Below are 14,603 nucleotides of genomic sequence, written 5' to 3' on the forward strand. Positions count from 1 at the left end.
ATAAATAAATAAATAAATAAATAAATAAATAAATAAATAAATAAATATTCTTTAAAAATAAAAGTCTAAAATTGCTTTCTTTATATTTTTCATCAAAAATTTTTTGTTTTATGTGTATTTTTTGCTCCATTTAGTTAAATTAAGTGAATTTATCTTTAGGGTAAGCTGTCAATATTAAAGCAACAAAGTCATTTAAATTCACTCAGTGTGCCAGGAACAAACTATATTTCTGTTCGTTAAATTTAGAACTTATACAAGAATGGGGAAGAGCATTTCTGTTCTGAACAAGTATGTTTTTCTCAATTTGTTTAGCAACCTGAATAAAATGACACATGTAGAAGATAGAGACAAATACACAAAATCTTAAGAATTTTAGTGCTATACATAGGAAGGTTTGAAGACTTCATTTGTATGAAAATTGTTATGAAATGTCACATTTTTAATATACAAGGTGTGGTCCTCCCTCTTATTATAGAGTAAGATTTGGGAAAAGTAACAATCTTCTTTGTTAGCACAAGTAATATGGAGCGAAAATAATAATTAATATTATAATAATTATATAATAATTTTGGTAAAATTTCTCAGAGTTGCAATTTATTGAATGCATACTTCAAATTAACAATAGTTATAAAGTAACTTATCTTCATACTTGGGTAAATAATAATTATAGGATACTATAAAATTCTTTCTGTTTGATTAATTGTATCATATGATAAATATATATACATAATATATGTATCTTTAAGGAGAGCCAGTTACTTACTATGAAAGAGTGAAAAGTGTTTTACTTTTTAAAAAATTACTTAGAATATATGTTAAAAATTTGTATTTAAAATGTTTAGTATTATGTATACTGTATAAGTAGAACTCATGCTTATTTGGTGATGAAGGACACAGGCTTTAGAGTCAGATAAATCTTAATCTAAGCTCCAAATTTATCATAAATTAACTGCGTAACCTCAGGCAAATTACTTAACTTCTTTGAGCCTTAGTTCATTTTTAAAATGGAGGTGATACCTTGTAAAGTTCTTAAAATTAAATGTGATAAGGTTTATTAAGAGTTTATTTTGTGCCTGACTCAATAAATGTTAGTTCAAATATATCGAATATAACTTTTTGTTACATAAAATAACACGTCGTTCGCCTTTTATAGTTAAGACCTGTATGCATCATTTTTGTAAATGAAAATCTTAATATTTTTGTGTGATCACTGTGTTATTTATGGTTAAACTTTTAAGAGGGTTCTTCCTTTTTTTAAAAAAATATGTTCAATTTAAATGTTTTTCAAGTCTAATGATCAGGTGATTGTCAGGCATTTGGAGGACAAACTCATTTCTACCCTGCTCAGTTAATTATTGTGATTGTAAACAAAGGATGTACAATTCAAAGTCAGGCAACATTTCACATGGATGTCGGAGGTGATAATAGCTTAATTCCTGCTGGATCTTTTTTCTTTGCTCTGGAGAGTTCATACTGACCTTGTCCAAAATCTGATGACCTCCCTATTTTACTCAACTGTTTGGAAAGCCAGGCCTGCCATAGCTGGCCCTGAGGGGGTATCTGAAAGACCACTGAGTCACTGACCCATGTCAAGACTGGATTTCAAGTCTGATCTACAGGACCTCTGAAATAGTTATACATGAGGTTTATTGTACACAAAAACCTAACTAGCTGCATTTTTCTGCTTATAAAATACCATATTGAAGTGTGTTTTAAATGTTCTTAGCAAAGTCATATATTTAATTTACCAAGTTCATTATTGCAGGTCATTTTCTAAAAAAGTACTTGTAAATTTTGATCTTTTATCAAAGGTAGTGTATTACAACTAAACTTGAGTGTTTTGAAATCTGAGCAAAATATATTGTTAAACCATGGCTAAATGTAATGAATATTTTCCTGGTTGATGAAGGGGCCAATGCAGTGGCATTTTAATACTTATAAAGGTTTTGGGTTTTTTTCTGGCGAAAATTCACATACCTCATAAAAAATTTAGTTTAAGCTGTTACTATTACAGCATGTAAATCTCTGTCTATATTTTGTCCAACCTCAAATAATATTCAAATGTTGGTATTTAAAAGTTTTGAGATTATGAGAATTGTCCTGAAAGGAAGCATATAACCAACCAATAAGGTGTTATTCAAATTTGGTTGGATGGGATCTGTCTACCTTAATAGTAACTTAGTATCAGAGCTATGATAGGGAGAGAAAAAAATTCCCTATGTTTATTTTGTCCTAATTCTGCACAATAGGAAATGACCATGCCCTTTTATGAATATCTAGTCAGTATTCTACAGTATATAATATGACATTGTCTTTTATTTTTATATAGGAGTTGATCCCTGAATTTTATTACCTCCCTGAGATGTTTGTCAACTTCAATAATTATAATCTTGGAGTGATGGATGATGGGACAGTAGTGTCTGATGTTGAACTTCCTCCTTGGGCCAAAACCTCAGAAGAATTTGTTCGCATAAACAGATTGGTAAGATAGTAATCATCTACTCTGTCTGTCATGAGCCTTTTTCAAAGTATCTTTCATGTGTTGGTATAATCATTAACCCTTGGTCTTCTGGACAAAACTATAGTTGGTAGCGATAACTGAAAGTGACATAATAGTTCGTAAATTTCCATATATATTTTATTAAATTTTATTGATTGGAAAAGTGTAACGGTTTCTTTTATTCTTTTATGCAGAATTTAGGTTACTTTCATATGCACATGATAATTCAGAATTAAGTGAAACTGGAATTATATGCTTTATGCAACATGAGTTTCTTGTACCAGGAAAAAAACATAATTCTGTGCTCCAGGTTAGAAGGTCATTGCACATTTTGGTAATAGAAACAAGATTCTCAAGTTATACCTTGTATCTTTTCAAGGAAATCTTCATATAATATTTAAAGCATGAAAACTTAAAAGCACAGTAATCATTGTGTTCTTCAGACTCCTCCCTAGTGAACTCTTTAAAGTCCTCTCTTATGTGCATTCTTGTATTATTTTATGAAAAAGTAATATGTCTTTTCCTTTTTTTTTGCCTTTTAAAAGTTTGGGATCTAGGCGCTTTTTTCTCAGTTTTTAAAAGTAATATCTCAGTTTTTAAAAGCAATATCTCCATATTAAAAGTGAAACGTAGGGCGCCTGGGTGGCTCAGTCGTTAAGCGTCTGCCTTCGGCTCAGGTCATGATCCCAGGGTCCTGGGATCAAGCCCCACATTGGGCTCCCTGCTCTGCGGGAAGCCTGCTTCTCCCTCTCCCACTCCCCCTGCTTGTGTTCCTGCTCTCGCTATGTCTCTCTCTATCAAATAAATAAATAAAATCTTAAAAAAAAAAAAAAGTGAAATGTAGGGGTACCTGGCTGGCTCAGTCAGTAGAGCATGCAACTCTTCATCTTGGGTTGTGATTTCAAGCCCCATGTTGGGTGTAGAGATTAGTTTAAAAAAAAAAGTGAAATCTAAATTCTATTGTGTTTTAATTTACACTTAAGGAAAATTCTTGCATTTTATATATCTAAGTGACATTTCTTACCTTTTATACCAACATTTATATTTTGATCCTGTCTTCCAGATCCTAACTGCAATCCCTTTATTGTTGAAATTTCACATTTTATGTATACTGGAAGCAATGCAGGGTGGAATGAACATAGGCCTTGTAGTTAGACCAGTTTTCCCAATCCTGGATAAATCAATTTGCTCATTATGGGACTCCAGGCAGTTTAACCTTTCTGAGCCTTTGTTTCCTCATATGTAGTCTGGAGATTATGAATATAGAATTTTAATTATGTACATAAAATACCTAGAATATTCTTTGGCTTACAGTTGGCACTTGGGAATTAGTACCTAACATTATTCTATCACAGTCCTCAGGTACATGTTTCATTTTACTTTTACCCCATGCATTTTGGACGATTACAGTTAAAATGAGGGTCTAAGACAAAGATTAGCTCTGACAGATACTGAAGGAGATGTCAAACTTAAAAGTGACAGTTGTCTATGGTTGTGTGATTCTACATGCCCCACCCAGGGATTCGTGAAAATCAATAAAAGGTACAGTTATTCCATAATTTTTTTCTTTCAGTGATTACCCTTTTAAAGTACATTTATTGAGGTATAATATATGTACCATAAAATTCACCTTTAAAAGTGTACAATTCTTTGAGTTTTAATAAATTTATACAGTTGTGTAACCATCACCACAATCCAGCTTGAGAACACATATCACTCCAGGAAGTTTCCCTGTACCTGTTTGCAGTCAGGTTCTGCTCTGGGACTTTTTGTCACAGGCAACCACTGATTCTGTCTCTATAGTTTTGCCTTTTTAAGAGATTTTATATAAATGGTATCATGCAGGATATAATCTTTATGTGCCTGGCTTCTTTCATTTAGCATGATATTTTTTAGATTAACCCATGTTGTTACATATGTATCACAACATATCATATTGTATTGCTGCATAATATTCCATTGTATAGATATAACATATTTTTGTTTATTTACCAGTTCATGGACATTTGGGATTCCCAGTTTGAGGCTATTATAAATATTTGCATATATCTTAGGGTGAACATCTGTTTTCATTTCTCTTGGATAGATTCCTAGGAATTTAATTGCTGGGTCATATAAGAAGTTGCCAAGACTTGATATTGTGAATATTATTTATTTTAGCCACCCTAGTAGGTATCTCATTGCAATTTTAATTTGTATTTCCCTAATGACAAATGATGTTGACTACCTTTTCACAGTCTTATTTTCTACTCATATATGTTCTTTAGTAAACTATTCATATCTTTTGCCTATTTTTTTATTGGGTTTTTCTTATTATTTAATTGTAAGTGATCTTTATATATTGTTTGTAAAAGTTTTTTATCCAACATATGTTTTGCAAATAATTTTCTCCTTGTCTTTTCATTTTTTAATGGTTTCTTCTGCATCCCAAATGAATCACCATTTCTAAAAAATGGTTTCACTATTAGGTAGATATAAAATAACACTTATGTAACATTTGAAAGGTATGAATAATCATCCTCATTCTTCAGGAATATATTTTTAAGAAAAAAATTAAATCATGTTCTGATCATTTTATTATTGGAACACTTTCTTAAATATTTAAAATTTTAAGTCTCAAGGGAACCAGCTCTCTATAATTATTACCATATTTAGTACTATAAGAGTACGAAGAGGTTTGTTAGAGAATTTAATTTGCTTTAAAAGAGTAGAAGGCAAACAAACATCTGAATAAGTTATATTAAAAGCTTTTCAATAATATTTTGACAGTTAAGGAAATTTAATTGTGTAAATTGAGGTGAGCTCCTCTCCTGATAGTACTTCCCATCTCTACTCTCGCTACCTTTATCTCAGAAGAGCACATCAATTTGGGATGGGCTTCCCAAGGGCACCATGGAAAAGCAGGTAGCAACTTACCCCATTGTTTTCAATCAGATTTCAGTTTTGCCCGCCCATGAAATTATACACAAAATAGTATTTTATAATACTAACTGCACATTTATTATAACTAACCATTAACTTTATTAAACATTTGTGCCCGTGATTCCTCTTCCTGTGAGTTTTAGGATGTCTTCGTAGTTTAGGCTCTGAATAAGCTTACATTCTTAACAGAACTGTATAAAAATGCCATTGCAAATTAAATGCAAACATAGTTTAGAGTCAAATATTTATATCTCTGATCTTTGAAATTTGTAATTAGGAAAAATACTTGATTTTACTTACATGTGTCTTTATGAAAGAATTCAATAACTCATACACTTTCAAAAATATTTAGTATACACCTGTGATGAACAAAGCTTTCCTACAGTACAGTCTGTATTGATTAATTTTGTAACTTCCTCTTCACCTTCTGTAAGTGATTAAATTATTAGTATGGTATTTTATGTATTTGTTAGCATGTTATCGCATAAGGGTTTTATCCTCCTCCTCTTTTTGGTTTACCTCTTCAAGTCCACAGATTTTATGCAATGATTGTAGCTCATGAAATGCATACTACTTTGATCTGTGACCTTTTTGTGGTGCTAATCGGGTTCCTGATATCATTATACCTTACTCATTAATCATATTTCCTGCAGCCCGTCAGGCAGCCAGACAGCACAAGTCCCTGTTTTCAGCCCTCTGTTGGCAGGTTTCTGCTTTTCCAGATTATTACAGACGATACTTTGGCTTCTCATAGCCAGAGCCACATCAAGCTGTGTGTTACAATTAAAGTCAGATGGTCCTCAGGTTGAACAGGGATATAGTGTTGCAGCTGTCTCTCTTCCTGGAACAAACCAGCACCAAGAACAGATGATCTATAGGACAGTGAATAATAACAGATTGTACAGTACTCTGCTGGTAGCAGGGGATCACAGAATTAATTAACTGACATACTCATTTTAAGATACCCAGCACGTCTTTTTTATGTATTTCGTTGCCCAAATATTAATTCAAGTGGATAGGATATTTTTAGGAGCATGATTTTGATGGTCGACCACTAATGCCACATTTTCTATTTTTGTTAGAGGACCGTTAAGTACTATCTTACCTAACCATATTAATCCTCAGAGCTTTCTATAAGTAATGAAGATCTTATTTTCAATTTGATTGCCAATTGGCAAATTGGCTAAAGTGTAGGATTTATATACAGAAGACAATATCTTATGTATTTTAGAAGGAAAACCCACCTAGCTCTGATTAGTCTTTCAGGTAAATAAATTATATTTTCTTTGTTCTGAACACTTGGAATCAGGGTAAAACCAAAGAAGTCTTAACTACCTCCCAGAGATTGGTCTGTGTTACTTAATATTACCTGAACCAGAAAAAAAGGGTTTTTTTATTCCAAATACTGCTTCAGAAATATAAATGAGAAACAGCTTTCATACTTTAAAATAGTATAACATTGTATGAGTTCAGACTGCTCATCAGTTATCTTTTACAATATAATGTTGATGTTATGGACCTACATTATATTGCCTCTTAGAACCCTCGAGTTTTAAGTTGAAATAAGAGACATGGAAACCCATACTTTGAACAGTAAGGATAGGTATATTTATAAAAGTTGAAATGGAACATTTAGTTTAGCTGAAGGATGTATAACTTATTCAAATTATAATAAATTCATTTATTTAAAGGCATTTACTGAGTGCCTATGTACCAGCAATGTTAGACTCAGTGAACAAGACAAACAATATCTCTACTCTTTGGAGGTTATTTCATTTTTGATGACCTAGGTTTTTGAAGTAGAAGGCTTCTTAAGGCTGAGATGTGGCATGAATCTAATAAGGAAGGCTTCTATTGATGGATTGTCCTGAGGTGTTACCAGTTAGAATCACATTTGCTTTTTTTGCTATTGGACAGTTTTTCTTTTTATTGTTCAATTGTAGAAGTTTTAAATATTCTGAATAAAAATCCTTTATCAGGCATATGCATTGTGAATATTATTTCCCAGTTTGTGGATTGCCTTTTCACTTTCTTTTTTCTTAATTTATATATATATTTTTAACATATAATGTATTATTTGTTTCAGGGGTACAGGTCTGTGATTCATCAGTCTTACACAATTCACAGTGCTCACCCTAGCACATACCCTCCCCAATGTCCATCACCCAGCCACCCTATCCTTCCCACCCGCCTCCACTCCAGCAACCCTCAGTTTGTTTCCTGAGATTAAGAGTCTCTTATGGTTTGTCTCCCTCTCTGGTTTCATCTTGTTTCATTTTTCCCTCCGTTCCCCTATGATCCTCTGTCTTGTTTCTCAAATTCCTCATATCAGTAGGATCATGCGATGATTGTCTTTCTCTGATTGACTTATTTTGCTTAGCATAATACCTTCTAGTTCCATCCACATCGTTGCAAATGGCAAGATTTCATTTTTTGATGGCTGCATAATATTCCACTGTATATATATACACCACATCTTCTTTGTCCATTCATCTGTTGATGGACATCTAGGCTCTTTCCATAGTTTGGCTATTGTGGACATTGCTGCTATAAACATCAGGGTGCACATGGCCCTTTGGATCACTACATTTGTATCTTTGGGGTAAATACCCAGTAATGCAATTGCTGGGTCATAGGGTAGCTCTATTTTCAACTTTTTGAAGAATCTCCACACTGTTTTCCAGAGTGCCTGCACCAGCTTGCATTCCCTCCCACAGTGTAGGAGGGTTCCCCTTTCTCCACATCCCCACCAACATCTGTCATTTCCTGACTTGTTAATTTTAGCCATTCTGACTGGTGTGAGGTGGCATCTCATTGAGGTTTTGATTTGGATTTTCCTGATGCTGAGTAATGTTGAGCACTTTTTCATGTGTCTGTTGGCCATTTGGATGTCTTCTTTTCAGAAATGTCTGTCCATGTCTTCTGCCCATCTCTTGATTGGATTCTTTGTTCTTTGGGTGTTGAATTTGGTAAGTTTTTTATAGATTTTGGATACTAGCCCTTTATCCAGTATGTCATTTGCAAATATCTTCTCCCATTCTGTCGATTGTCTTTTGGTTTTGTTGACTGTTTCCTTTGCTGTGCAAAAGCTTTTTATCTTGATGAAGTCCCAATAGTTCATTTTTGCCCTTGCTTCCCTTGCCTTTGGCAATGTTTCTAGGAAGAAGTTGCTGTGATTGAGGTCGAAGAGGTTGCTGCCTGTGTTCTCCTCAAGGATTTTGATGGATTCCTATCTCACATTGAGGTCTTTCATCCATTTTGAGTCTGTTTTTGTGTGTGGTGTAAGGAAATGGTCCGATTTCATTCTTCTGCATGTGGCTGTCCAATTTTCCCAACACCATTTGTTGAAGAGACTGTCTTTTTTCCATTGGACATTCTTTCCTGCTTTATCGAAGATTAGTTGACCATAGAGTGGAGGGTCCATTTCTGAGCTCTCTGTTCTGTTCCATTGATCTATGTGTCTGTTTTTCTGCCAGTACCATGCTGTCTTGATGATGACAGCTTTGTAATAGAGCTTGAAGTCCGGAATTGTGATGCTGCCAGCTTTGCTTTTCTTTTTCAACATTCCTCTGGCTATGCGGGGTCTTTTCTGGTTCCATACAAATTTTAGGATTATTTATTCCATTTCTTTGAAAAAAGTTGGTGGTATTTTGATAGGGATTGCATTAAATGTATAGATTGCTCTAGGTAGCATTGACATCTTCATAATATTTGTTCTTCCAATCCATGAGCATGGAACGTTTTTCCATTTCTTTGTGTCTTCCTCAATTCCTTTCATGAGTATTCTATGGTTTTCTGAATACAGATCCTTTGCCTCTTTGGTTAGATTTATTCCTAGGTATCTTATGGCTTTGGGTGCAATTGTAAATGGGATTGACTCCTTAATTTCTCTTTCTTCTGTCTTGTTGTTGGTGTATAGAAATGCAACTGATTTCTGTGCATTGATTTTATATCCCGCCACTTTACCGAATTCTTGTATGAATTCTAGCAGTTTTGGGATGGAGTCTTTTCGGTTTTCCACATAAAGTATCATATCATCTGCAAAGAGTGAGAATTTGACTTCTTCTTTGCTGATTCAGATGCCTTTTATTTCTTTTTGTTGTCTGATTGCTGTGGCTAGGACTTCTAGTACTATGTTGAGTAGCAGTGGTGATAGTGGACATCCGTGCCGAGAATCACATTTGCTTTTGTGTATTTTCTGTAGCTTTTGTCTTCTCTACTATTTCAGACATGAGTAGTCACTTCTTTTAGAAGGTAAAGAAAAATAAAATGAATATTTTATCTCCTTTCTAGATGATATTTGGACAACTTAAAAATGATAATATCTTTTTATATTATTGTCTGAGAAAAAAATAAAATTTTCAGATTTCACTTCTCTACCAACCTTGTTTTTTTCCTGATGCTAAAATTTAAATTTATTCAACTTAAATCTTCATAGATCTTCTATCTCTGAAGGAACTAGGTCAGTCATTTATAACTTTTTCCTTTGAATTTGGAAAATTTACAAATCTCAAGTGATGACAGCATAGTTGAGACTACAAATCTTATGTCCTTAATGAAAAAGTGCTATATATACATATAGCAAGACCTATAGCTTGAGATGACTGAGTTTGCAATGATATAGCAATTTGATTATTACAATGATATATTATGTTCCACATTGCAGTGTTTGCAAAACTGTAAGGTTGAAAGGTTTGAAATTTGAAAGGGATTGCACTTTTTATTTTTTTTAACTTTATTCACATCCTTGCTTCCATTTTTGAGAAAATGGTACTTAAAAATCTTTCTTAAGAGAGCTGACCAGGCAGTATTTTTCTGTTCCTTGGAATAGAAATACCAGGAGCTAACACACTTTTATTGTATTGTTCCTTTTCCAGTTTCTTTGTCATTTTCCACATTAATAATGACATGGCTAAAAATGTAAGTAGCCATTATGGTTGTAGTTGGTAATCATTCTCAACTGTGGACATATCCCTCCCACCCCCTCCCCATCCCCTGCAGTGGTCAGATCCAAAGCTCTGGGAAATGGGAGCAGCTATGTGTAAAGTTTGAAAAAAAAAAAAAAAAAAAAAAAAAACAGCTAAAATAGTTGTTCATTTTGCTTTTGCTCCTGATATGTAATTTACTTTGAAACTTCTAGTTTGAAAAGGACATCCAAGTAGGAAAAAAGGTGTACCATGTTTTGTTAGGTTATTAATTCTCCCAAACTTATTCAGAAATTCAATGTAAAAACCAATTCAAGGCCCAACAGGTTTTGTTTGTTGAAATATGACAAACAGATTACAAAGGGCAAAGGGCCAAAAACAGCCAAGACCTTCTCTGAGAACAAGAACAGGTTTGGGGGACTTGCTTTATTATATATCAATAATTATTATAAAGCTATAATAATTAGAGGAGATTAGGAGAAACAGGCTAACTGATGTGAACACAGAATCCAGAAACAGACCAGGACATCTATTATGTTGAAGATCTTTGGAGAAGAGAAGGACTTTTGAGTTTATGGTGTTGAGAGAGTTACTGTATTAGTTTCTTATGGCTGCTATAACAAAGTACCACAGACTAGGTGGCTGAAACAACAGAAATGTATTGATTTGCAGTTCTGGAGGCTAGAAGTCTGAAATCAAAGTTTAGCAGGGTTGGTTCCTTGTGAGGGCTGCTAGGGAAGAATCTGTTCCAGGCCTTTTGTTGTCTTGTACATAGCCATCTTCTCCCTATGTCTTTTCACAGCATTCTCCCTCTATGTATGTCTGTCTCTGTGTCCAAATTTCCCACTTTTATCAGGACAGCAGTCATATTGGGTTAGGGACCCACCTTACCACAGTATGACCTCATCTTAACATAAATAATTATATAAATGATGAACCTATATCCACATAATGTCATATTTTGAGTTACAGAGAAGTCAAGATTTCAACATATGCATTTGGGGGAATACAGTTCAACCCATAATAATACCAATATGGAAAAAAATGAGATCAGAACCTTACTTTATACCACAAAAATTAAAGTATGTTAAAGCTTTAAATACGAAGGAAGACTATAAACTTTTAGAAGATAATACAGGAGAATTTCTTTGTGATCTTGGAATAGGGAAAAGTTTTCCAAACAAGAAACAAAAAGTGAAGAATGAAACAGCACATTAATTGTTTTTGGATGTTAAACCAACCTTGCATTCCTTGAATACATCACATTTGGGATGGTATAAATCCTTTTAAAATATATGCTATTTTGTTGTTAATACTTTGTTGAGAAATTATTACTTTTGAGGATTTTTGCATCTGTGTTCATGAGGAATATTGGTATATAGTTTTCTTTTCTTGTGATCTCTTTTTCTGACTTTAGTACCAAGATAATATTGGTCTTACAAAATGAGATATGGTTAAGTATTCCTCTTCCACTATTTTCTGAAAGACATTGTGAAGATATTTAGTGGGGTTCACCACTGAAGCCATCTGGACATGGGCTTTTCATTGGGTGAGGATTTTAAATTACCAGTCCGGTTTTTTTTTACTTGTTACAGGTTTATTCAGATTTTCTTTTTTTTTTTTTTTTTTTTTGAATCAGTTTCAGTAATTTGTATGTTTCTAGGATCTTGTCTATTTAATTTATTGCTATAAAGTTGTTCATAATATGCCTTATTTTAATTTTTCTAAGGTTGGTAGTTAGCAGATAGGTGGATCATATTATTTATCCAGTCTAATAATCTTTGCCATTTAAAGCCATGATTGATGTGTTTGGATTCATGTCTGCCATTTTACTAATTATGTTCTTTAGTCTTGGGTCTTTTTGTTTCTCTCTTCCTACCTTTATAATTTTCTTTTATACTGAATAGATCATTTTTAGTCTACCATTTTAAATATTTATTTATTTTTTACTATTTCTTTTAGTTGTTTTTGTAGTCATTGCTCTAGGGACAATATACATCTTAATTTGTCTAACTACTTCATACTAATACTAGCTTAATTTCAGTAGGATATAGTGACTTTGTTCAAATCCAGCTCTGTTCCTTCCCCCCTACCTTGTGCTATTGCCATATATATTACATCTGTATATGTTATAAACCCACTGCACAGTGTTAAAACTATTCTTTATGCAATCTATGTCTTTCTAAAGAAGTTAAGAAAGCTTAAAAAAATGCCTGTTAATTTTATTTATCTTCCCTTAATAGAAACATTCCAAAATGGAAAAAGTGCCTCAGATACTCAACAACATGTAGGAATGGAATAATTCCCATATAGAAAAGGTTCAAAGAGAATTGAAGTGTAAGCTTTCAAATAGCAATGTTTTTCACTGTTTCTCTTGAAAAAAAATCTTTTTATGAAATCGATAACACATTTCCTACCTCTTAAGCAGAAAACTCTGAACTTAAATACTCTTTTCTGAAATACTCCTGGTTAAATACTCAGATATTTTTGTGATGTCCTGAAAAGTTAGAGATATATAGAGCTGTTCGTTCCTCAGCCAAAACGACCCACATTTCTCTGCTTTCTTGCATCTCTTCTGTCAGCATTTCAGAGTTCTTTCTCGTGTCAACTATCACTTCCTATCACTTTTCTCTCTCAGGGTTTCCATCTTTGAGCTATTATATTATTTTATGCATATATTTTATGCAAGTTAAAAGTCTGAGGGATGACCCTGTGACTCCCACCTTTAAAATTCATAAGCTTTGTGCTTGTTTTCCTCATGGTCTTCATTTGCTTTGAGTTTTGCTATGTTCTAGATTCTCTGAAGACCTGAAATCTGAATTCTGGATAAATGAAACATAAACTACATTTTGTTTAGTGACATATTATTGTGCTATGCACAAGGAAAATAAAGTGAAATGATAGCATATCTAAGGTATAATACATTCATGTTGGAAAAGCATCCACATCTGTGTTTATTCTGGAGTATATAACTTTCAGTAACTTTCTGCTGACATTATTACTTAATATTTCATTAAAATATTAATGTAACATTAAAAGCATTTTACATTTTATAAGAATAATTTTAAAAATTCCTCCCCATGTATATCCCATCTAAATAATTCTGAAAAGGATTGTGTCTCATAGTGATTACTCATCCCTGCAGACTTCAACCTCAGTGATAGCTGAAAGTGTAAGGGAGAATGCAGACTTCTTTTTCTTCCTAACCTAAGAACCTACAATAGTTGTGGTAGCTTCTCACTTCTTGAATAGCTTCTAGCTAATAGATTATGTCATTCTTTTCTTACCACAATGCCTGCCACATGCCCTTCCTTCATTGCAATGTGAGCCTACTCTTTTTCTAACCAAACTATATCTTAAAATTCATAACCTTACTCTTCTTACCACCACCCCCTCAAAAAGCAAAATAAAAACTTGCAAACAGCTCTTTTCATAACTCTTACCTTCCTTGAAATCTTTCATAAAAACCTCTATATCTTACCCTATAGCCTTCCTAAAACTCATTCTTAATCTGATTTTGTCCATGCATGACTCATAGGTCCTTGCCTAGTGGACCTTCTATTCTTATATATAAAATCCTGGTTACAGGTATAAACTGTATCAATGACAGTAGTGTATTTTAAAATGTGCTGCATGGAAAACAACCTGCATCAGAATCCCCTGGAGGTACAGTAAATAAATAATGCACATTTACCCATATGGTGTTTTGTTTTGCCTATATTGGGATTCCTTTAAAGTTTTGGCTGAGAGAGGAACTGCTAGCCAAAAAGAAGATATATGGTAATTACCTTGATAGTTAAATTTCTCATTTGTCTCATGACAAATAATTTTGCTTTTTATGTTATCACTCGCATATTTGTTTAGTACAAGTTAATGGCCAAAATATCCATCAACAATTGGGACATGAAACAAATTAAGCAATGGCCATGTTAGACTGATACCTCTCATCTCCAATGCAGTTTTTCTCACTCTCAGGTTACAGAGAAATTCACTAATGCTTTATTCCAGCACTTCTTCACTTTTTCACATTTAGGTGTCTGACCCTTGGTTTCTGTTATGAAAAACAGATCTAAGTTTATCTTTATTTATATGATTAGCACATACCATTTATTTTGAAGTTCATCTTTTCCCCACTGTTTTGAGGTTAGGAAGGGAGTTTATATGTCCTTTTCTGGCAGCTGAACCACTAGGGTAGTACAGAATAAGTATGGAACAAATATTTGATGAATAAATATGTGAACAATTTAATTTATTTC

General features: G+C 33.2%; 1 protein-coding gene across 5 annotated transcripts in view; it reads left to right on the plus strand.

Moving 5' to 3' along the window:
- LRBA (LPS responsive beige-like anchor protein) overlaps window positions 1-14,603 on the plus strand; it is an 834,672-nt gene that overhangs the window by 684,719 nt on the left and 135,350 nt on the right. For all 5 annotated transcript variants that reach the window (XM_035022918.1, XM_035022919.1, XM_035022917.1 and 2 more), the window contains one exon: window positions 2,330-2,482. In XM_035022918.1, the coding sequence (XP_034878809.1) occupies window positions 2,330-2,482 (153 nt within the window). The remainder of the gene's footprint in view (window positions 1-2,329; window positions 2,483-14,603) is intronic.

Source organism: Mirounga leonina, unplaced genomic scaffold, assembly GCF_011800145.1.
Source record: "Mirounga leonina isolate KUSES-001 unplaced genomic scaffold, KU_Mleo_1.0 Mir_176, whole genome shotgun sequence".
Lineage (NCBI taxonomy): Eukaryota > Metazoa > Chordata > Mammalia > Carnivora > Phocidae > Mirounga > Mirounga leonina.